The sequence below is a fragment of the Sinocyclocheilus anshuiensis genome, unplaced genomic scaffold (genome assembly GCF_001515605.1).
Source record: "Sinocyclocheilus anshuiensis isolate Anshui unplaced genomic scaffold, SAMN03320099.WGS_v1.1 scaffold2171, whole genome shotgun sequence".
NCBI classification, from domain to species: Eukaryota; Metazoa; Chordata; class Actinopteri; order Cypriniformes; family Cyprinidae; genus Sinocyclocheilus; species Sinocyclocheilus anshuiensis.
Window position 1 is genome coordinate 41,021 of NW_015537929.1, and position 24,382 is coordinate 65,402.

Below are 24,382 nucleotides of genomic sequence, written 5' to 3' on the forward strand. Positions count from 1 at the left end.
TCTCTCTCTCTCTCTCTCTGCGTGTGTGTGAGACAAAGCGACGGCGAGTCGTGTGCCTTCACACTAGAGTTCACGGTACGTCAAATACAGGCATCATTTAGTCGCCCAGAGTGAAGATTTAGTCGCATATGCGAGTGATTTACTCGCAATGTAGAGGGTTGACTGTGGGAAATATTTTGCAAGACACGAAATACGTACCAATAAGTGCATATCACTGCAGTTTCCAACAGAAACGAACACTAGAGGCAGTAAAACAGCAAGCACTTTTAATCGTTTTCGTACATAGTTTTGGACTTTATGTCACTTAACCAGCTCCATATGTTTCGCTTTCTGGACGTAACAAGCTTGCTCGGTAGCTCAGCTGGCACGGAATTGGACTTAGCTTGCGGAATCCTTGGGTACGAATCCTGTGAAAAACATGACTCAAGATAAAAGAGCTCAAAGATGAGAGATCGAAAAACAAGCTAAAACAGCGGGCTTGCGATTGCGTTTTTATGTCACATTCGCTTTTGTTCATACTATCGGTTAGGTTTAGGTGTAGTGCAGATGATACGTTATTTTAAAACATCACAGAACATTACAGTTATAGCGCCACTCAATGGACATTTCAAGTCAGAACTGCGGTGACACGTACAAAACCAACATCATATAAAACGTACCATATGTACGTTCATCTGTTCCGGGGAAAAAAATTTAACATTCTTTTAGCGCCACTCAGTGGACATTTCACACCAAATATGTCATGAAACGTACATGGCGCTACGTATTTTGCGTCTTGCAAAAAAGTTCCCACAGGTACGTACGTATTCATCATGAGACTGGGCTCGTAAAAGAACACATTTCAGAATATAGGACTTAATAAAATATTAAGCTGTATTTTCTGATCAAATGTTGAAATGTTGTTACTAGACATGGAAAAGCAGACAGAGGGACTTTCCTTCTTCAAGGCAGACCACCTCAACTCTGAATCACTGAATGAGGTTTAAACGTTTCTTTTTTTATTTAAAGTAGTTAATATGAATTCCTGATTATTTAGAAACATAATTATTATTATTATTTAATATTTTTATTGATATGTAAGACAGTAAGGTACAGAAAAACTGTACAGATTTAGGAAGATATATTTATTTGCTTTTTTTGTGTTTTCAGTCCAGACTTACTGCAGTTGAATTTGCTTGATGCATCGTTTAATGAATTGCGCTGTCTCATAGCCTCCAGGAGAATAGTTTTTGCTGTCTTCACTCCACCATCTCTATATAGACTCTTGCTGTGTTATCATTTCAGCACCTTGGGTGGAAATTGCATCTCCTGAGGAGACCATGTGTGAACTGGTATCTCATTAATTGTTCAAAAGGAGCAACAAGTGCAATTATGTTATCATCAGGGCACAGAGATGTGGGAGCTTCTGCCCTGCTCTATTTGCATCTGGTGCTCAAACAAACTCTGTCAGAATATCTTGTTGAAGGATCTTTGTCTTACCCAGCTCTGTCTGGATCTCTGGCTGATAGTATGAAGGATCTGTCTTTCTCCCTGTTTCCAGACAGCCTGAGATAGTGTGCTGACTCAGTATCTCTTTGTTCACTATTAGCTGCAAGAGCCATGTAGCCAGAGATGTTGACACCGCAATCCTTAGCTATTTTTTGTACAATGTACTGCAGGGCAACATGCATGTTCTCTTCAGTTATTTTCCACTTAGTAAACATGTTGTCAAGTACTTTGAATTCACTGAGAAGAAAGATTCAGTGTTTTAGTTTGCTTGATTGGGTGACAGAATTCCTGATTTAAAAATGAAGAACGTTTGTCAAGTGCAGTTATTTCCATTGTATAAAAATCATTGTATTTTTAAATTAGGAGACTTCCTTGGGTGTTATCTCGATGTTTAAGAGTTTTAGATTAGATCCCCAGCATGAGCAAATCAAGGTGCACATCATTTGCTTTTTGCCTGTGTGGAGGGTGCAAAACAACAACAAAACCAAACCCATAAAGCTTGTTTTGTGCACCTGCCAAATAAAAAAATAATAATAACAACAAAAAAACAATACTATTTGATAGCTTGTGGGAGTTGTGACCAAAATCATATCATATATACCAATAATAATATCTCATATCAAAATCACATCTAATTTTTATTATCAGGGCAACGTAGATAATAGCTGTAATTAGCCAGTGGAGGAAATTACATCTGCAGAAATGACTATGCAGTCAAGAACTGAATGAGTGTGTCAGAATACTGAGAGGTGCTCCTAATGTTTAGAAAGTTTTATTGGCAACAGAGAGACAAATAAGGGAAAGGTGTTTATGGGGAGGGAATTTTCCCTCATTAAAGGCGGACCACATCAAAACTGATTCATAACAGGAGAGGTGGTCTTGTGGTTGAGATGTGCAATTATAATAGTCCTGGCTCATTAGTGGTTATTAATGATAATTTAATAATACTAATTTATGCATTTAGCAGACGCCTTTATCCAAAGCGACTTACAGTGCATTCAGGCTATACAGTTTTTACCAGTATGTGTGTTCCCTGGGAATCGAACCCACAACCTTTTGCGCTGCTAATGCAATGCTCTACCACTGAGCCACAGGAACGTGATGTGTAATGTTATAATGATGTGATGAACTAGTCTGGCACAAAACCTTTACTGGGCAGAATAGTTGATAGTGGCAGTGACCTGAATTCGAGAATTTCGGTATGTTTAGTACAGTAGATGGCAATATACCACGCAGAAATTTCCTTAGACTTGAGGTATTTGTGTTTAAACTTTCATTATGAATCATAGATCAAATAAATGTTTCTGATGATGGGAGTCCCTTAACTACCGATGACTGCAGGCCTACGCTTACAGCAACAGGAAAAGAAACTGGGCGTCAAAACCACCTAAAAAAAACAAAACTGTTTTTAGGTGAAATAATGAAAGCAATTCACCATAAGTCCAACTCCATGAGTTAATATCCGCTATCTCTTCCCCCCTCAGTCAGGCCAGTTCAGCGAAGACATGATTCCAACTGTCGGGTTCAACATGAGGAAGGTCACAAAAGGCAACGTCACCATCAAGGTTTGGTCCTAATGATTAATCTTGGCTTCTTGGGATTCAGGAGAAGATTATAAGGTGCAAGATTAATTGTAAATAATACATACTGAAACTAACATGGGTCTGATTATTGTGCAGATCTGGGATATAGGAGGTCAGCCGAGGTTCAGGAGCATGTGGGAGCGATACTGTCGTGGGGTGAATGCAATAGTGTAAGTATCTATCCATCCATCTTCAATGAGGGAAAGAGGCAAGTATTCTCAATTATAAAGTAATAAAATGTGCATCCTTTCAATTCTCAATTTTCTCTCAAAGGTACATGGTGGACGCAGCAGACCGGGAGAAGGTTGAAGCTTCCAGAAATGAGCTGCACAATCTTTTAGACAAGCCACAGTTACAAGGAATCCCTGTAAGGCAATTGTCTTTGTTTTTACAGTGCATCATTGCTCAAACATCTTCATGGCATCAGTTCTTATGAATGTCTTTGTGTTTTAGGTGTTGGTGCTTGGGAACAAGAGAGATCTACCTAATGCATTGGATGAGAAACAGCTAATTGAAAAAATGTAAGGAGCTACGTGTGATACACTACACATGCAGTTGATGTTTCCCAGTTGGCTTTTTGAATTAAAGTAATAAAAATGGAACATATTTACTTAAATAGATTTATGCACACTATTTACATTAGAATGTTGAATGAAAAAAAAAAAGAAAATTCATTTAATTTTCAGCTAATGTCATCTTGGTCACGTTGGTGGGTGGGGAAATAAATTGTTAACCAATATAGCTTTTTATACTAATCAATAACTGGTCCATTCTCATGCATGTTCCTGAATTTGAAGGTAAGGTAGGAAATTCATTATTAAAGCTGCCGCATTGAGTGCTACGATTTCTCCCGTTCATTTATGTATGATTGGACTGGCTCTGTCTTTTACAGTCTCTGATCACATTCTGCCAAATCATATGATGCTAATAAGATTACCTTGCCATAATAGAAAACTGAATATAATTGCATTACTGGCTCTGGTCATCTCAGTTTATTTATTTTTATCTTAATTTTAAAGGAATGCTCTATTTGTAAAAATCAGTTTCAGTTCTCTCTCGAGTAAAATAATTGCATACATTTTATTCACATGTCACCACATTTTTATGCTAGTGTCAGATTGAGATTTATTTTCGTGATTTCAGTGAATTGTGTGAGAGTGAGATGAGTCACAATGTCTAGACCAGATTTTATCCACTGGTCTGGAGGAAAAGGAAAGGTTGTGTGGTTTGGGGGTCTCATGTTGTTGCAAGAATTACTGCCATCTATTGGCTAAGAGTTGTATGTGCCTCATTATTTCCTTTGTGCTCTTGTTGCAAGACTCTGTTTACAGTTTATCCTGAAATAACTAGTTGGCCTGAAATGAAAACATACCATATAAATTGTTTTATTTATCCTGTCTCCTGTCCTATTTCTTTAGGAACTTGGCTGCTATTCAAGACCGGGAGATCTGCTGCTACTCTATTTCCTGCAAAGAGAAAGATAACATTGGTAAGTAATGAGGATGAGTTGTTTTGTCTGCTATATGATGTTGCTAATCTTTACTTAAATAACACTGTTATGTCCCCTGAACCTCACAGACATTACACTTCAATGGCTAATCCAGCACTCAAAGTCAAGAAGAAGCTGAAAGTGTCTTCAGAGGGCCCAAGTTTATCCGCTGCCATGTTACTCTCACACCACATCCTACTCACTTTGTGAAACTGTACAGTTCTCCATACTGCCCCCCTCACACTACCCTGCTTGTCTGTTCCCATAATTCTTCACAAGCTCCTCCTCCCAACTGCATCAGTTATGCCAGAGATACGTCAGTCGCTAAAAGACGCTAGCCTGCAGAGTTCCTCCACCTCTTACAGCCTGCAGTCAGACGAACATTATGGATTCATGGTTTTGCAAATCCCAGCAGCTCCAGTGGTCTCCACTTGGGGTTTCCTGAACAAATCTATTTAAAAACTGAGAAAAAAAATCGAACTTTAATATCGTGTTCTGCCTTTTCCTCCAGTCTGTCAGGTTATGCTCTTGAGAGCGTGTAATATCGTTTGGACTGTTGCTTTTATTTCCCCCCCCCTCTTAAATTGTCTCTTGAGAAATCTGTAATATTTAAATATGAGCAGTCCAGTAAATAAATAGTTCAAATGATGATTCAGAAAGGTTTTTACAGAAGTGAGTGTAATTATGTTTGAGAGGAAGAATGTTTTGCTGGTAAAGGTTTTCATTTAGTTCGATGATGTCTTTGCATCCTGTTCATGAGCTGAGAGAGAGAGAGAGAGAGAGAGTAGGTGAAGTTAAAGTGCCTTGTACAGTGTATCTGTCCCTCAAGATAAACAGTATACCGGGTGTGCCTGCCTGGAAGTAGATTGGATAAAGACAGCTTACTTTGAACTGCAAGAACTGAAGGCATGCTTTTAAAGGTAGATTATTGTACTGTTGTCATTATCAATTAAATATTTGTGAAAGAGGCAAATGTTGGAAACCCCACTATTATCAATGCACTTTTGTAAATATAATGAACCAATAAATAGATTGTCAACATGTAGGAGGAATCTTGCATTGTTGTGGTTGATTTTTATTTTATTATCTCAAGTTATGGTGAATAAAAGCTATACATACATATGCTATCTCAAGTTTTCACATTCCAAGTTTGAAAGGTGCAGCACATCTGTTTTTTTGTTTGTTTGTTTTTTGTATTCCAAACAGCTACTGCTTATTAAAACTCAAAACATTGCTATTTATATTTAAAATCAACCTACAACCTACATATTTTTAAAATTTAAAATGTTAGTTTGTTATAAAATTCTCTGTAACTACTAAAACAGTTAATGTGGTATTTCTAACTAAGGTTTTTGTGTACTTTATAGTACGGTGTGTGTGTATATATATGCATTTGATTGCAATGTTAACATCGACGTTATAATACTGTTACTACTAAAAATGAATTATAAATAAAAAAGTAAAGCAAAAATAGTAGAATTTTTTTAATCAGTATGTGAAGTATTTCACTATTTTAATAACAAATTAATCAAATACTGATTAAATAATCAAACAGGGTTTTTTACCATTAACATTTATTATTATTAATATTATTATTAGGTAATTGTAGCATTAGTAGAGGAGGTGGTAGCGGTTTACTGTAGAAGGAGTTACAACTAAACAGATAAGACTGTACATTTTCGCATCACACGTGATTTTCTCATTGGCTTAGAAAGGCAGGGATGCTTTTAGTTGAGCTGCCACGACATTTCCGCTGCTTGCTTGCGGTTTTGGCATCTTCATTAACCATTTGCTCTCTCCGTCATGACGTTACCAGCGGCTGGCCAATCAGCGTTGAGGATCAGGGAGGGGCTGGTTTGTTGACAGGAAGTGTGTGAGAACTGAAAGCAGGAGGAAAACTTGACTTTTGCGCTTCGACAAGTCGCGACGTCGAAGTGAATTATGACTTTTAAGGCCGACAGCAGGCAAAGATGCAATGGAGGTCAATAGTTGTGGGTCTTCTCGTTTTGAGGGTGCTGCTGAATTGCTTGGTTTGGCTAGTATTTGGACTGGGACCCAGCTGGGGCTTTGACTTCCCCATCAAATTCACGTTCAACTTGCATAAAATTGAACTTCTCAAGGATGGCGACGGAGCCACCGTCAAAAGTAACGCCTGGGCACAGCACATGTACGATAACAGAAACCCCCAAGCAAATACCTGCTCCCAGATTAGTGGGAATTCACCAAAGAAATCCTACCTCAGCTTTTTTCAGGAGGGCAGAGATGAATATGACAGAAAGTACAGCTCCTTTCCTGACGCGCTGAAAGTGAAGATGAGGGGAATGGCTCGAGACATGTTTTATTTCGGATATGATAACTACATGAAATTTGCCTTTCCAGAGGATGAACTGAACCCTATAGCTTGTGAAGGTCGAGGGCCTGACGTGCTCAACCCGTAAGTTGCTGACTAATCCATAGCACCCAAAAAAACTACCTTGGTGCTGCGTAATGTCATTATCCTTGCTCTTGGGTCGTTTGACTGCTATAATCTTTAGTATATACTCGGGAAGAACTAACTGAGATCTGAATGTGAAGATAATAATTGAATATGGATATATTCATCTACACTTTAACTCTGTATTTCCTTCTTCATACCTACATTGTTCTGATAAAGAAGTGCCCTGGATGGGAATGACATTCCCAATTCACAAAAATGTGGCTCATCGAGCTTTTTTCCTTTAGTCTTTTGATAACAGAAGTGTAGCAATTCAATTCAATTTAAACACACACACTCACATTTATTTAAGTAGCACTTTTCAAAGTGGTCTTTTATCAGAAATGAATGTACAGTTCTAAGATTGTACAAATCATGTAGTTAATGTCACATGTATTTAAGCAGAACAAGTAACAAGTTGCAACTTTCCAAATCATCCCCAAGGTCTGTGAATATGTCATGAGATATGAAATGTCTGTTATATCCAGCACCTCATATTTTTGGGATTTATTATAACCCAATGTATTTGAATAATGAACCTAAGATACATTTGCTTGTGTGTTTCTCCTAGATCAAATATCAACATCAATGATGTCCTTGGAAACTACTCTTTGACCCTCATCGATGCTCTTGATACGCTGTTGGTAAGTCAGCCTATTGTACAGATGGCTTGAGTTTAACTTTTATATAAGAAATTGTTAGATAATGTTAATAATTGAATAAGCTTTTTAGTTTTAAAGTGATTTTTTTTTGGCTTTCATACTGTGAGTAAAAGGATGCTTTAGTTTTTGTAATTTTGTCTAAGCTGCAACAAAATTCAGCTGAACTGCTTAATAGCATAATCTTCTATAAAAAAAACTCTGAGGTGTTCAGTTTATAGTCCTAAAATCCAGAACAGAATTGCCATTTTCAAGCCTCAGATTTCATCTTTTGAGTTTTAAAACTGCAGGTTTAAGATTTACGAGTAAAGGTCTGTGGTTTATTTTCCTAGAAGAGACTTTCACATTTTGTTCTACAACATAAATTACACAGTCATGTTTCGAAACCGTTGCAAAAGTTTGTTCTGCTCATGTTTCATGAATAAGGCCCATTCTGTGTCCTTCACTACAAGTGAAGAGAGAAAAGGAGTAGCAGTTTTCATAAGTGTGTCCCAGTAAACAACCTTGAATTTATCTGAGCTTACGATTAACTTTCCGTTATCTAGTAAAAAAAAAAAAAGATATGGCCTCAGCTGAACAAACTGCATCTTGTTCCAGGACTATTAATTATAAATAATCTCAGGAATTTTTGCACTTCTGTGTCACCTCAGCATAATTCAATAGTCACACATGTACATTAATGCACTATGTACTTAAAGTTTTGCTGTCCATCCCTGCAGGTTCTTGGAAATGTGACAGAGTTCCATCGAGCTGTTAAGCTTGTGATTGACACTGTCTCTTTTGACAAGGACTCCACTGTTCAAGTCTTTGAAGCCAACATTAGGTGCAGTAATTCCCTTTAATGGATCTTTTTAAGTGAGTCTGTTTAGTGGTTTGTAGCACGAGAGTGAACAAATGATGACATAATTGTCATTATTGAGTTAAACTTTATGTAAGAAGTTGTTAGATAATGTTAATAATTGAATAAGCTTTTTAGTTTTAAAGTGATTTTTTTGGGGGCTTTCCTGTAGAAGAAACAACCCTTCATAATGCAATGCAAACAAACCCTTCATAATGCAATGCAATAATTATGCTGATCTGCTACTATTGCCTTCTTCCTAAAATAAATAAACAGGATCTGTGTTAACTTGTGTTCCCTTTTCAGAATTCTTGGCAGTTTGATCTCGGCCCATATTCTGCTGACTGATCCACGGCACCCATTTGGGGACATAGCGCTGAAAGACTATGATAATGAGCTGCTGCACCTGGCGCATGACCTGGCGGTTCGACTACTACCTGCCTTTGAGAACACTAGCACAGGCATCCCCTATCCCAGGGTCAGGCCAACTTACATAGCACTATTTTAGAGAGATGGTGCCTCATTTTTGCTGCATTTGATATTGGTGTCTTACCATGTTGTTGTGCAGGTGAATTTAAAGAAAGGCGTCCCTCCTGACAGCATTAATGAGACCTGTACAGCAGGGGCGGGCTCTCTGCTCGTGGAGTTTGGCATTCTGAGCCGTCTGATTGGTGACTCTACATTTGAGTGGGTTGCCCGGCGGGCTGTTAAAGCTCTGTGGAACTTGAGAAGCAATGAAACTGGGCTGTTGGGTAAGTGGTTGCTTTTTTGGGTCTGTTTTAGTCCACCCAGTGATAGTTCACCCAAAAATGAAAATTATTTTTATTTTTAAAATTATTAAAATAATTTTTGTTTTATTTGCGCACACAAAGTATTCTCGTAGCTTCATAAAATTACGGTTGAACCACTGATGTCACATGGAGTATTTTAACGACGTCCTTACTACCTTTCTGGGCCTTGAACGTGGTAGTTGCGTTGCTGTCTATGCAGGGTCAGAAATAGTGTTAATTTTGCTATTTTTAATTTGGTCTTAGTCTTAGTCCTGTGTCAAATGTAACTTTTAGTTTTTATCAAATTTAGTCAACTTGCCCTGTTTCAGTTTTAGTCAAGTTTTAGTCGAGTTAGTCTGAGCATTTTAGTCTAGTTTTAATCAGTGGAAACTTACAAATTTTTGTCATATGATTAAAATGATAAAAAAAATATTTTGCTCAATTTTAATTGCAATGATTGTTGTCATTTGGGAAATTTATTTTTACATTTCTTCAGAAGTTGCTCTTACACCAATAAGCACAAATCAATAGAATACCGACTCGTATGCATGGTTTATTTTACCTTATCTAGTGTACAGATTTATAACAAGATATCAATTAGAGGCTAAATAAACACCAAAGGCTTTAGATACTCGCCCTGTCTACGTTATGAAAATTGGCATAACAAAAATCTACTCTCAAATATTATAACAGAGAAATTCCTTATAGTAATTCCAATAATTCCAAATTGCATTAATGTTTCTCTTTTAAAACAACGGCAAAAAAAACCTTCTTGCGCACAGAGGTTGCGTAAGTAACATTACAATCAGCAACCACTATCGCAAACAATACAGTCGAGATCCATGACAGAACACAGACTGGCTGAATGACACTTTCATTTAAGCAGAATACCTCAAATGGAGATCACTGAACTCCAGCTTACTTGTACAGTAGGCTACTATACTGTATGTCATGTTTTCAGATCACGGCGCCTCTGCAGGAGAGAGCGCGTGTGAATGGTTGGCAGATTGCATAAAGCAAAAAGCCAGGCAGATTAACGTACGTATCCGTTTAACAGAAAAGCTCTGATTGGGGGATTTGATCTCTTGATATCTGGCAACCGCAAACATGAACGTTCACATAATAGAGTCTTGTACAGCAGTCTGAAATGTTTTGGCTCCACTTTTTCAACAAAAATAAAATGGTTTTGGTAAAGCGTTTGTTCTTTTAAACTACATTTTAGTCTCATCTTTTTTCGTCCACTATATTATTGCATGTTTATTTAGTCTCCGTTATCGTTTCAAGACCTTATTGTCTCGTCATCGTCTCGTTTTCATCAGGGGAATAAACTTAGTTGACGAGCATTTATCGTCATAGATTTCGTTAACGAAATTAACACTAGTCAGAAAGCTCTCAAATTTCATCAAAAATATCTTAATTTGTGTTCCAAAGGTGAACAAAGGTCTCACTAGTTTGGAACAACATGAGGGTGAGTATTTAATAACAGAATTTTCATTTTTTGGGTGAACTATCCCTTTAAACAATTACTTGACTTGTATAGATCTTTTCTTTTTCTTTTGTTTTGAATCCAGTGTCTTTTATTTGTGATTACATGCCTTTGTCTGACTCTGACCAGTGATAATTCTCTTGTTTATCTTCCAGGGAATGTGGTGAACATTCAGACTGGTCAGTGGGTGGGGAGGCAGAGCGGTCTTGGTGCCGGCATGGACTCATTCTATGAGTACCTCCTCAAGTCCTACATCTTGTTTGGAGAGAAAGAAGACTACAGGATGTTCTCTGCAGCTTACGAGAGCATTCAGAGCCACCTGAGAAGAGGGTGAATATAAACGTGTGCATGTGTGACCACAGCTGCTTGTGGCTGCAGTTTGAACTTTCAAAGGAGTTTGCATGTGGGTGTCTTAACTACCTGCAGATAAAGTGTGTCACTTGGGATCTGTGGTTAAGTGTGACATGGTTTGTAGCCAATGAATGTACTGCTTGCAAGTTAATTTATTATAAGCATAATTGGATGTGACATTTAAGGTTGTTATTAATTATCTGTAACTGCATGGATATACAGAAGTTATAGTGTGACTCTTTAATCTCACACCTCAGGGTGTGCATGCATGAATTCTTATTAAACTGTTATGTTTTTGTTGGTAAAACTAGGGGTCTAAGTGTGCACTTTTTTTTTTACTATTTACAGAAGAGAGGCATGTAATGAAGGAGAGGGCGACCCACCACTTTATGTGAATGTAAACATGTTTAATGGACAGATCATGAACACATGGATTGACTCTCTGCAGGCATTCTTCCCTGGACTGCAGGTATGACTCTGTCTTAAGTGACTTTTGCAGTTCTCACTCAATTTCTCAATTGTCTTTATATAATTTAATAGTACAATACAGCCTGTTCAAAAGTTTGGGGTCATTACTTTTTTTTTTTTTTTAGGAAATTAATATAGCAAGGATCCATTAAATTGATCAAAAAACTGAGCAAGGAAGCATAAAATTGACCTCAAAAATGTATATTCATCAAAAAATTCTGAAAAATGTATCTAAATGTAACTTTTGAACTTTAGTATAATAGATATAAATATTATAACTATACAGGTGCATCTCAATAAATTAGAATGTCGTGGAAAAGTTCATTTATTTCAGTAATTAAACTCAAATTGTGAAACTCGTGTATTAAATAAATTCAGTGCACACAGACTGAAGTAGTTTAAGTCTTTGGTTCTTTTAATTGTGATGATTTTGGCTCACGACATTCTAATTTATTGAGATGCACCTGTACTTGTTTCATTCAGTACTGGAAACCATCTGAAAATATTTCAGTGTAATAAAAAATGTACGATTTTACCCAATATTTGTGTTTGCTTGGTAAATTTGTTTATTAGAACACAAAAAAATTGTTTTTCTCCATTTGAGCATTTTAAATCAACCCGACGAGGTTCTGTTTCTGTTCTGCCTATGTAGAACAGAGCATTTGAATTAATAGTGAACATGAACTTTCTGATGTAATATTAAAATCCATAACTAGTTGTAGTGTGTTTCTGTTATACAAGTATATACAGAGCTTTTTTTACCCTTGTGCATCCTGACATTTTTTTCTTTTTTTTTTTCTTTGACATAGCCTTTTTTTCATTCAGTTAATTTGGGTTCTAACCAGGGACACACATCTCTGTTTGCTCAGGTTTTGAATGGAGATGTTGAAAATGCCATTTGCCTTCATGCCTTCTACTATGCAATTTGGAAGCGTTTCGGTGCTCTTCCGGAAAGATACAACTGGCAGCTTCAGGCCCCAGATGTTCTCTTCTACCCTTTAAGACCAGAACTAGTAGAATCCACATACCTACTCTATCAGGTACAACCTGTTTTGTTTTTTTTTTGTTTTTTTTTTATAACCAGATTTTTAAACTTTACAGCGTTACAGTATAATTAACGATAGACTTGACTTTCTGCAGGCAACCAAGAATCCTTTTTATCTTCATGTTGGGATGGACATTCTTGAAAGCCTTGAAAAAGATACCAAAGTCAGGTATATGGTTTAAAATGCTAGGAAGTGATTTATTTTATTTATTTATTTATCCTTTATTTTTCCAGGAAGGTCCCATTGAGATAAAAGAAATCTCTTCTTCCAGGGAGTCCTGGCCAAGATGACCGTACAAAAAAATTTCACATAAAATTTCACAAACATACACCTCACAAGACAAAATTACATATAACCAAAGCAAAAACAATAATCATAAATCAGTAAATTAATTAAAACAACAACATGATTCATTTACTAAACACTGCACTAAATTTTTTTAAATATTCAAAGAAGGAATTGTTTCTAATGGAGTTACAGTTTGAAATTCATTCCACAACCACGGAGCATAGTAAGAGAAAGCTGATTTTCCATGCTCTGAATATATCCTGGGTATTTCTAATTGAATCCCATTTGATGATCTGGTGATATAATTCTTTCTACGTAGGCATAAAAGACTAGAGATGTAATTTGGAAGCATGCCCAACAATGCCTTTACAGTATACACTAACATATGTGATTTCCTTCTTTGATATAAAGAGGACCAACCTACTTTATTATACAGCAAACAATGATGAGTACGTGAGCAAGCATTTGTTATAAATCGCAATGCAGCATGGTAAACACTATCCAGCCTTTTCAATAAATACGTAGAAGCATGCATGTAAATAACATCTCCATAATCCAAAATGGGTAAAAATGTACTCTGTATAATTTGCTTTCTAGCTCCAAAGGAAAAACTTTTTTTTGTTGCCGAAATAGAAAACCCAATCGTGGTTTAAGTCTTTTCACCAAGTAATCAATATGTACATTAAAAGCTAACTTCTCGACAAGCCATACTCCTAAATACTTATAAGCTGTTACTCTTTCTATGTGCAGGCCATCAATAGTAAGAATTGATTGAGTTGATTGGGATGCTGGCATGTTCTCAGGACAGATGTTTTGTTTATATGCTTCTCAGGTGTGGTTATGCCACACTCCATCATGTGGTGGATAAGTCCAAAGAAGATCGCATGGAAAGTTTCTTCCTCAGCGAAACGTGCAAGTACCTTTACCTGGTTAGTTGTCTGCCGTTCTCGCTTTATAGTTTCCTGTTCTCACTTCTTGCATCTAGTCTTTTTTAGCCATACTTTTATTTGAAAAACTACAAACATTTGTAGCCAAGTTTATCAGTCAAACATTGTCAAGTTTCATGCAGCTGACATGTCCATCACTAATTGATATTTTACAACCCTTTATAGCTCTTTGATGAAGACAACCCACTGCACAAGTCTGAGAGTAAGTACATCTTCACTACTGAAGGCCATGTAGTGCCAATAGATCAGCGCTTCAGGGAGAAAAGTTGGGAAGACCAATTCCCGTGTGAAGAGCCTAACAACGAGCCCCCAGCCAACATAAGCAATGTAAGAAATTGATTTAATACACCGTATCAGTACTTCCACTTATGAATATGAATAGTGGTGTGGATCTTAATAAATGAAACCAGTTTTACTGTCTTTTACTAAAATGTGTTTAGGGTTAAGTTTTTTCAGTCAGCTTGTCCAGTCAATTATATGGTGCTTCAAAACTTGCCCTTTAATGATATTTGCTTAAATGCTGCTTTGTCATGCTACAGTCAAAAAACAATAGTGCATGGACATGAATGATAATGATTCATTCACTTACAACAGTCATTCACGACTGCACTAATAGTGAATTTATGTTTATATATATATATATATCACGATTAATCGATTTGACAGCTCTAATTTAATATAAATATAAATTATTTATTTATTTTAGTTTTTTAAATAATTATCAGCTATTCCCAGCTTTTTTTGTTTCTTGATCATTTAAACATAAAACTGCTAAAGCATAGTGTACAATGTTCTTACAGTGTTTAAAGTAGTATTTTGTCAGGGACATGACAATAGATCTTGAAAGTGGTCATAGAAATAAGAATGACTTATTTTCATTTGTCTAATAGTGTGAAAGGATTCCTGAAGAGCGACGTTACGGCCTTCCGCTAAAGAGCATATACATGAGGCAAATAGACCATATGGTGGGGCTGTCCTGACATCAGTACTGTCCCTGGACATCTCACCACATATAAACCCCCTGGAGGGGTTCAGTAACTCTCCAATCAGAGAACTTTTCAGTGTCTTTTTGCACATGAAGTGGCAAGATATTCGGTCAACAAATCAACCAGTACCAGTTGTTGTTTTTTTTTCATGAAAGTTGTCTTCTGTGGTCATATATTGTCTAAATGTGGACCAGGTGTTAGGGTTTGGCTACATATTAAGATCCAGCCAGCAAAGGTCCACAGCTTAACAAAAACACATTCAGGGCAGTTTGGCTCTTCAGAATCCTAAATGCATTGCAAAACTGTTTTTGATTCTTTGGGCTGATCGATTTCTGTATTGTGCAATCAAGTGTGTTTTCACACACTGTTACATGTTCTCTTCAGTGCCATGTTTAATGAAACTTGATCTAGTATTATAAAGGGCTCTACTGGGTTGAGATGGTATGTATGCATGTTTTAGATTTTCTTCTCAAGGAACAAACTCTCATATAAGCTTTATATTTCAAAAAACATTATTTTTTTTACATTGTTCAGGAACACACACAACAGATGGGCTTCATTTCAGACAAATCAAACTGCATTCTGAAAAAAATTTCACTTTGCAATATGACACATTCTTTGTTTTTTCATACTTTGCCTTGGTTTGCAAGGTGTAACCATTCTGTTTTTCTGCTGTCAGTCTATTGTGATAAAATCGGAAAGGTTTTGTTATGTAGCGTGCCTGTTTAAGGTGTGAAATCTCCACTCACAAGTTATTTTGACAGAGAAAACCTCATAATTTGGTACATTTTACACAGTAGGTCGAGGAAGTGCTGTAGATTCTCTCTCAATAAGGTCTGAACATCTAGTAATTAGTCTCCACTCCTGTATTTTGTATGTAAACAAACATGCAACATAACATTTATTGGACCAAATATTACATTTAACAAAAAACATGTGCCTTTAACAAATCTCATTTTTATTTTTCTTCAGTCCTCAGGATCAGTATAGTATGCCATAATGCAGTCACTCAGAGGTGATATGCATGTGCTGTGTAAGTAATGTTGTTAACTCTTTTAATGCTTAGATCTTGGTGCAAATGTTCTCCAACCAAAAGTCAGAAATAAGGAATTCTGAGAATGATCAGTATGCTGATAAGAGAAGAATTAATTTCTTTGATATTACAGATTATAATTTCCTTGGGGCACATACAGAGGATACTCTCAGTAAATAGGGGTTGATATTTATTCAGATTTGTTTTTATCTGATGCAAGTATTCTAATTAAAGTTGATTAGATTAATGTTGATCTGCTTGATGATTTCATTGTGATTTAACCTTTAGTCCAACGAGACAAAGGTGAATGTCTACACTTGTGTATTTTATCAAATCAAAATTAAAACCATGACTTTGCAAAACTGTTTAACAATCTACCTTGATGGAGCTGCAAAAGACACAAAATACAATGTTTATCACATCAGTGAGTGGTACAGTCAGGTTTTGATATTCTTAAGGAAATGTTCTGGGTTAAACAGTTTTAACTGTACAAGTACTGTAGCATCTCTGGCTTACAATCAGTCATCACAGAAAACAATGTCAAAGTTATTTTCTGTGATCAATAAGTTGTAGCTAAACCTCTCAAAATTAATAAACCGGGATATACTGGTGTTAAGAGGCTTTAATGTTTGTTTGTGTATGTGTTTTATAATATACAAATTGATGATACAGATATTCATAAAATGATTAATTAAAATATAAAAATTCTCTAGAAATAATTTTTTCGTATATTATGTAAGTAGGCTATTAAACACTCAACCATCCCAATGTGGTTTATGATACTAAAGCCTTCGTTCAGGACACTTAAAGGACAAACACATCAGGTTCAGTCTTTTCTACAGAAGCTTTATTCATTCAGTTTACATTTGCCTGGTTGTTTATGGTTTTGCAGTCAATTGTGTCATTTTAATCAATATTTGCTGTTGTATTTTTATCAATGCACTCAAAAATTGTGTTCTCTGTCTCTCAGCTAGCTGCTCCTGAGCTAAACAACTTAATACATGCTATTTTTTCATCGAAGTCATCCATCTTACATAGAGATTCTGATGGGACATACATAACATGATATAACTCCTAAATATATAGAACATTGTATCCCAGTCAAGTCGAAACTTTTCTCAATCAGCTTAAATGTCTGAACTTTACGCAGTAACTGCTATAACGTATAACTGAAATGCTTCATAATGTACTCTTGCAAAACATTATGCTGAAGTGCATATGCAGGTGTTTCAGAAGGACGGTTATTTGGTTTACAGCTGTGTGAAGTGTAGTCGTAAATCTACAGGACAGATCACTGCAAAAAAAAAAACTAATAGAGCCGAACACACCTCATATATGTGTTGGTATGTATGACTTGCTGCTATGAATATATATTAGGCTCTGATATTTAATTACATGCAGTGTGTTTAATCAAGTGTAGATCCCAACAACTATATACTTTCATCTTCAAGATTTAATCAATTCAGTTCCCTCACGTATTTGTATATGTGGGTGCGCACTGGAGAATTCCTTATTACCCAGGGAGAAAAACAGGCTACAAGGGGCAATGGGTCAGTATTGGGTTTTGTTGATTAAGCCGCTCTGTAAACGAAGAAAGACTTTTAAATTTTGCACATACAGAAATTGTAGCGCAATTTAATATGCTACAACAACATAATGCAATACTATTCTTCTATTACTACTTAATATTTATGATATTATATTATAATCAACTCTTCCCACACATTGCTTGTTTAGAAGAGACCGCAGTCTTTGAGATTTTCTTTGATGATAATGTCTGTTACGGCATCGAACACAAACTTGACGTTCTCTGTGTCTGTGGCACAGGTCAAGTGGGAGTAGATTTCTTTGATGTCTCGTCGCAAGTTCAGATCTAAGAACTGCATCTTGATGTAGTTACCAGCATCCTCAAAGGTGTTGGGACCTGAGAAAAACATGGCATTGTAATTTTTAGCATGGTTTTGCATATCAGAAACCGAATGATAAATGATATTTATTAGAAGTGATGTTCCATGATAAATCCCTGCTGAAAATGTGTTAATACTCCAAGTTAAATCTTTAGTTTTTCTCTTTTAATGTAAAAGTCAATTGTAAGAATCTGTATGTTAAAGAATACATTTTATATTTTTGTTTGCAGACAAAATGCTGTCTCACCATCATAATCGGGGAAGCACATGCTCAGATGAGCTTTCTTAATCTTCTCCAAGAAGACGTCCTTCTTGTTGAGGAAGAGTACAATGGAGGTGGCGGCGAAGTAACGGTGGTTACAGATACTGTTGAACAAGTGGAGACTCTCATGCATTCGGTTCTTGGGTTGGAAGGACATGGAAAAACGGTTTATTACTAAAATGCCTCATAGTAATAGTGCATGTAAAACGTCTGGTTGGAGTTTCATTGATGGACCACAATGGCAACCTACCACTTCATCATCCTCCACCAGCACCATGTCGTATGCGCTCAGAGCAGCGATGAAGATGATACAGGTCACACCTTCGAAGCAATGGATCCACTTCTTCCTCTCTGAGCGCTGACCGCCCACATCAAACATCCTGCAGACCAAGAAGATCCCAGTTTATTGGCATTGGTGTCCATTCAAACTTTTCTTATTCAATTCTTATTGACACTTTTGCATTCTTAAACTTGCTTGGATTTTTGAGATGATGAAGGTTATTATTGGTTTACTTCATGCCATTCTTTGTATTTTAGGTGTACCTGAAGTTGAGGTCCTTGAAGGAGAACTGGGTCTCGATGATACCGGTGGTCTTCACTCTTGATCGCAGGACGTCCTGCTCAGTAGGGACATAGCCAGGCTTGACCAACCTCTCCAGGTCATTCAGATAGCTTGGAGATAGAGTAAGAATCAATACAGTATTTCCCCATACTTAATGTTTCAAAGATGATTTGATTACGGTTTTGATCATGTACATTAAAACCTTGTTAACTGTTATTTCATGCTTTAAAAGACTAATTATGATGCCATACTATCCGGCAGAGTCGTTGAGCTGGTATTCGGAGGCTCTGTCAAAGCACGCCTGGATGCCTGAGTCCTTCCACAGCCTCAGGATGATGTCAGACAGCTCCTTTGGCATGGTGCCTTCCTCGATGGTGTCTGCTAAGTGCATCAGCTTCCTTGCATCATCCTGAAACAAACCGGTAAAATGGTGTAAAAAAAAAAAAATGGTCAGCTTGTATGGATTTGGGCTGTTGTAACTAAAGGTGTTTAAGCATTAGCTTCTATACAAACTTTTCTAAAGGGATGATGTGAGTGACTGCAAATACTGAAAAATCCTTCATCATGATTTAATAGTCTCTTTTAGATGTGTAACATTCATGACCTCTCCTAATAGTCTATTTTTAAAAATCCTTCCGTTATTACGGTTTTGTTTTGTAGTATACAAGATAATACTAATTCAGTCTTTCTACTTAAAAATTTCACATTTAATTCAGTGTGTTACTATAAGTGAAAACTGTTTCAAAGGAAATTTTCTTCATTGCAGGAGTTTTAAAATAAAATGAACACATCCTGGAGTTATAATACATTGTATACTCTAGGATGCATTTAGTAATTAATCTGGGACATCTACGCTTTGTTGTCACAACATACAAGTCAGTTACAGTTTTTTTCTGTTGTGCATACATTTAAAAGAAATATCTGGAATTCATTTCTGGAATTACAATTGTAATTAATACTTTTGAACCTATCCCTGCCCCTACCAAACAATGAAAGTTTTTGACACATACAAATACACAGTAGTTAAACACACCTACAATAAAGTGGGATTCTATATTTTTGGTCAAGGCAGATGGCATAATCATTCAATACCATAGTATTACCATCTGATATCATCATTGTGCCATGGTATCACTACAGTTCTTTTCCATCATTTAACCTGTTTATTTATGCAAATGACTAATGGATGCTTGAATGTTTGAGTAGAGCACCTGTGCAGCAGCATCTCCATAGGAAAGGTTGAGTGTGCTCATGGCCCTCACAATGGCCAGGATCGACTGCATGGTGTTGCTGTAGATGATGACAATGAACTCCAAGCACTCTTCAAGGGAGTAACCATCTTTGTGAATAATTCTGTCATGAAAAAAATAATTAATGGGCCAAGCTATTCATATGAAAAAGCACTGAATATGAATTAATAGTGAGTATAGACTCGCATTAGCCAATTCACTGTATTATCAATCATACTTTTTTTTACTTAGCACTTACTTCATCTGTTTGACAATTGTGCTTTTCCCCGACTCACCAGCACCTGAAGAAGATGGTAATCGATTTAGTATTGCGGTTATTGCTTTAATTCATTTTTATTGCATGCATATTCACCGCTGTTCAAAAGTGTAGTCGGTAAGATTTTTAAACGTTTTTGAACAAAGTCTCTTCAAAATGCTCACCAAGGCTGCATTTATTTGATAAAATATACAGTAAAAACAGTAATGTTGTGAAATTATTACAATTTAAAATAACTGTTCTATTTTAATATTTTTTGAAATGTAATTAATTCCTGTGATGCAAAACTGAATTTTCAGCAGTCATTACTTCAGTCTTCAGTGTCACATGATCCTTCAGAAATCATTCTAATATGCTGATTTAGTGCTCAAGAAACATTTATTTTTATTATCAATATTGAAAACAGTTGTCCTGCGAAATATTTTTGTGAAAACTAATATATTTTTTCAGGATTCTTTGATGAACTAAAATAACAGAACAGTATTTATTTATTGATATAGAAATCTTCAACATCAAACTTTTGTAATATTATGTCTTAATGTATTAAAAAAATTATATATACGTACATACATACATATATCACATTTTTATTACAGATTTTTTCAGAAATTAATTGTGATTTATCCCACCTAACATTAAAATGTTTAAATATACTTTTATATTGAAACTTGAATATTGAACTTAAAACAATCTTCACATAAACCCATTATAATAAATGTCATATTTAGCTGTGCCCTTCAGCAAGTAGGAAATATACAGAAATTGAGTAGTTATCAAACACTAAATTCTAAATTCAATATAGATGAGTCCTTAAAGCTCTTTTTTCTTTTGTTCTTTGATTAACAGACCTCAAATAATAAAAAGAATAACGCAGTTAAACTGAAAAAATTCATTGCATGCATTAACACGCTAATTTTGACAGCACCAGTATATATATATGGTTTTTGAATAGATAACATTGTGCCAGTGTTTTGAGGGGTAACACCACTAATATTTGTCAAACTGTAGGCATTCAAACAGTAAGATTTATTTATTTATTTTGGCATGCAAATGTGAATTAATGAATACATCCTTCTCCTCGATTGTGTTTATGTTTTGGAGGATTACATTAAGAGGCTTATTATTTTTGTCCTAAGCCTTGTCAAAGCTTGACGTCCCATGACCCTGACCCACATCACCTCACGGACAAAGACACACACAGTTAAGATAGACAGAGATACAACTTTTGTTGAATATAAATGCATACTTTTAATACGTATTGATTCTGGCATGCAAGTTGTTTTCTAGGCATGCAAGTTGTCACTTTTCGTGTCTTTTGTAATAAGATTTAGATATTGAGAAATATCACATTTATGAGTCTCCAGTTTGACTCCACTTTGGTTTGAATTTCAGTAAGGCATCAATTTTCATCTTGCATGTGAGCTTTAAAGAATTAATATTCCTTTCATATAACAAAAAACAAATCGATAAAACAAAATGTGAAGTCATTGCCTGTTTATTATGAAGTTTTAAATGGGAAGGCTTCACAACACATCTGCAATATACCGTTTTCCAAATCTAGCAAATGAGCTATTCTTCATGTTTTGACTTGAACAATCATTTGAGTCGACTTGTGTGTTGTTACCTAGCAGCAGAAGTTTGACGGTCCTGGCATCTTTGTCGGCGTCCTCTTTCAGTTTCTTCTCTAGCTCCCTGGAGTGTTTGTCCTCAGCGCTCCCCCCGGCCCCCATTCTGACTCTTGATTAGGGAAAAGAAGTCCTTCTGTATGACCACTCGCTTGTCCAGAGGCCTCCAGGTGCTGACAACAATACAGCTCACACCTCGACTGGATCTTGGTGACCTGATGAATTGTTTGGAGTCTTAGAAGGATTTTGGAGATGTCGCTGACCACCTGGGTTGGTGGGGCCAATGAAGAACAAGGACAGAAGGCATTGAAAGCATGGAGAGGTCATCTAACCTCAGATTTAAGGAGAAGGTGCAGTGCTCAGCAAAAAGTGTTAATCTGGCCAGCATCTTCACAAGCACATGAGAAAGGCCATGGAGAATGTGTGAGTGGAATAATGTGATGTTGCAAATGTTATAATTGTTTGCCATCAGCTGATGACCGTTATGATATTTAAGGTAGAAGCTCAAAGTAAATGGGTCTCATAAATGATTGGTTATGTTGACTTTGAACTTGATAAGTTTTCCTATATCTATATTCTGTTGAAAATGTGCTTGACCTCATGAAAGAAAATTACATCTCTATGGCCTACATTTTTGGCTTTTTCAATAGAACTTGGACTGAATGTGAAGGTGTTTTTGATGTTGAATATTGAAATCTCTGAGTAATTCTAATCTCACCTTCCCACTGTAGTCATCAGGATCAGTTGACATTTTCCAGCGGACACGGTGTGCAGTGCAGCGTTTTAAGAGCTTTAGTCCTTTACCTGACAGAGCTCATTGACCCCAATCTGAAGATTGATACATTTGAATCCACAGGTATCACAGATGAGAGAGACACTTTCTTCATTGTACTTCATCAGTAGCAATTCATTTCAATATTTTAAGAGTTTGTTGCAAGTTGTTTAATGATTAAATGATCATGCTTATCTTGTTAAACATTGTTTAAAAAAATACTCAAAAACTAGTATTAATAAAGCTTTTCTTAGGCCACACTATAATAAAGTATCCGTAAATAAACGTTAACTTCCATAAAACCTTTCCACTGCACAAAAGGTTCGTTATGGTGGAAAAGGGTTCTTTATATGTCAGGGGTGTCCAACTCAATTCCTGGAGGGCCAGAGCCCTGCAGAGTTTAGATCCAACCCTAATTAAACACACCTGATCCAACTAATTAAGTATTTTCAGGCTTATTTGAAAACTACATGGTATGTGTGTTGGTGCAGGGTTGGAACAAAACTTTGCAGGGCTCCGGCCCTCCAGGAATTGAGTTTGACACCCCTGTTATATGTTCTTCACACTAAGAAAAAAATGGTTCGTTTAAGAACTCTTCGTGGAAAGGTTCTTTGGGAAGGAACCAAAATGGTTCTTCTATGGCATCGCTGAAAAATCCCCCTTTGGGAACTTATTTTTAAGAGTGTACAATGGATTAAAAAATGTATTTGCATGTAGCTGGGGACATACACTCTGAGTATTAATGGGCTATTCTTAGGAGCCAGTGCCACTTCTGCAACATTTTTGTCCTCAAGACTTAATTTAGGTATAATTAACAAGACAATGAACAGTCATGTTTGATAGATCTCGGTTTAGTTTGTAATGCAAAAATAATTTTTAAATAAATGTTTTTGTTTGTTTTTTTTCAAATGTTCCATTGAGTGATCAGATTTTTTTTCTTGGCACAAGTTACACTAATATTAATTAGAAAATGGCTAAAACTTTCACAACTAACAAACGTTATCACACCATACCACATTATTTCAGTTACTTTTGTGAATTACAGAAATCATGTTTTGAAATATTTTTTTTTTTTATGAATGCCAGAGATGAAATAATGCAGCATATAATCTTATAAGTATTAAAGAAGATACAAATCACACTTGTTCTTGTGAATGACCCTAATGTAAAATTACCAAACAATGTACAGTTAATTAAATAGGCAAATCAACATTTTAAGACCAGCTTCCTTGGTATACTTTTGGTGTAACGTGAACAACCTAATTTCTTATCGTAACCTTCTTCGGTGTCTCTGTCAATCTTTATGTTAAGTCTGCAAAAGTAAGGAAGTATAAGTTCACCCAGTAATATATCTGCAGAAAAGCCAACCTGTATTTGTTATAAAATATATAACTTTAATTAGTCAACAACGATGGAAAAAAAACGTTACTATAATATTAACTGTTCATAACATCTAATTCTGGATCTTTTTCACATTAGAATATCCTAAAGAAGACAAAACAAGGGGGCAAACCACAGTGCTGAATAATGTCTTACAAATGAAAGAAAAAAAATACATTTACAACAACCATTTCACACAGCCTGTTTGCTAAGCCTGTTGAAAAAAAATCATGGAGGCAAAACAGACACATCAGGTAATTGTGCTTGATTTCATCACTAGTTCAGCGAAGTCCACTGTCTTTAAAAAACAGTCTCTCTCTCTCTCTCGATTCATTATTTCAAAGACCATACAGCAACACAGCAATATCCAGAATTTGACTACATATCTGTACAGTACAAATACAATTCATGCAAACTCAAACAAGCCTCCTAAAGTTTAGTTCCAAATGATTTAATGCTTTCA

General features: G+C 36.0%; 3 protein-coding genes across 4 annotated transcripts in view; 2 read left to right on the top strand and 1 right to left on the bottom strand.

Moving 5' to 3' along the window:
* LOC107657795 (ADP-ribosylation factor-like protein 8B-A) overlaps nt 1-5,035 on the top strand; it is a 9,424-nt gene extending 4,389 nt beyond the window's left edge. Inside the window, exons 2-7 of the mRNA XM_016446042.1 lie at nt 2,973-3,053; nt 3,168-3,241; nt 3,345-3,438; nt 3,525-3,592; nt 4,490-4,560; nt 4,650-5,035. Of these exons, the coding sequence (XP_016301528.1) occupies nt 2,973-3,053; nt 3,168-3,241; nt 3,345-3,438; nt 3,525-3,592; nt 4,490-4,560; nt 4,650-4,699 (438 nt within the window). The 3' untranslated portion in view covers nt 4,700-5,035. The remainder of the gene's footprint in view (nt 1-2,972; nt 3,054-3,167; nt 3,242-3,344; nt 3,439-3,524; nt 3,593-4,489; nt 4,561-4,649) is intronic.
* Nucleotides 5,036-6,265: 1,230 nt separating this feature from the next.
* On the top strand, nt 6,266-16,552 carry LOC107657818 (ER degradation-enhancing alpha-mannosidase-like protein 1). The gene is made up of 12 exons (XM_016446071.1): nt 6,266-6,994; nt 7,605-7,677; nt 8,412-8,515; nt 8,837-9,008; nt 9,099-9,282; nt 10,942-11,116; nt 11,486-11,606; nt 12,475-12,645; nt 12,746-12,819; nt 13,772-13,868; nt 14,052-14,213; nt 14,777-16,552. Exons 1-12 carry the CDS (start codon nt 6,531-6,533, stop codon nt 14,864-14,866), a joined length of 1,887 nt encoding a protein of 628 aa, XP_016301557.1. The 5' UTR covers nt 6,266-6,530; the 3' UTR covers nt 14,867-16,552.
* Nucleotides 16,553-16,730: 178 nt separating this feature from the next.
* Nucleotides 16,731-22,007, bottom strand: LOC107657824 (guanine nucleotide-binding protein G(t) subunit alpha-1). Of its 2 annotated transcripts, XM_016446094.1 has the most exons (9): nt 21,767-22,006; nt 20,125-20,167; nt 19,848-19,989; nt 18,888-19,045; nt 18,618-18,746; nt 18,325-18,454; nt 18,060-18,213; nt 17,618-17,829; nt 16,731-17,486 (listed from the first exon to the last, which is right to left on the bottom strand). In XM_016446094.1, the coding sequence occupies exons 1-8, from the start codon at nt 21,870-21,872 to the stop codon at nt 17,639-17,641; spliced, it is 1,053 nt and encodes a 350-aa protein (XP_016301580.1). In that variant the 5' UTR covers nt 21,873-22,006; the 3' UTR covers nt 16,731-17,486; nt 17,618-17,638. The 2 variants fall into 2 exon arrangements, with proteins under 2 accessions (XP_016301580.1, XP_016301570.1); XM_016446084.1 differs by having other exon boundaries at nt 16,731-17,829; nt 21,767-22,007.
* Nucleotides 22,008-24,382: the final 2,375 nt, after the last annotated feature.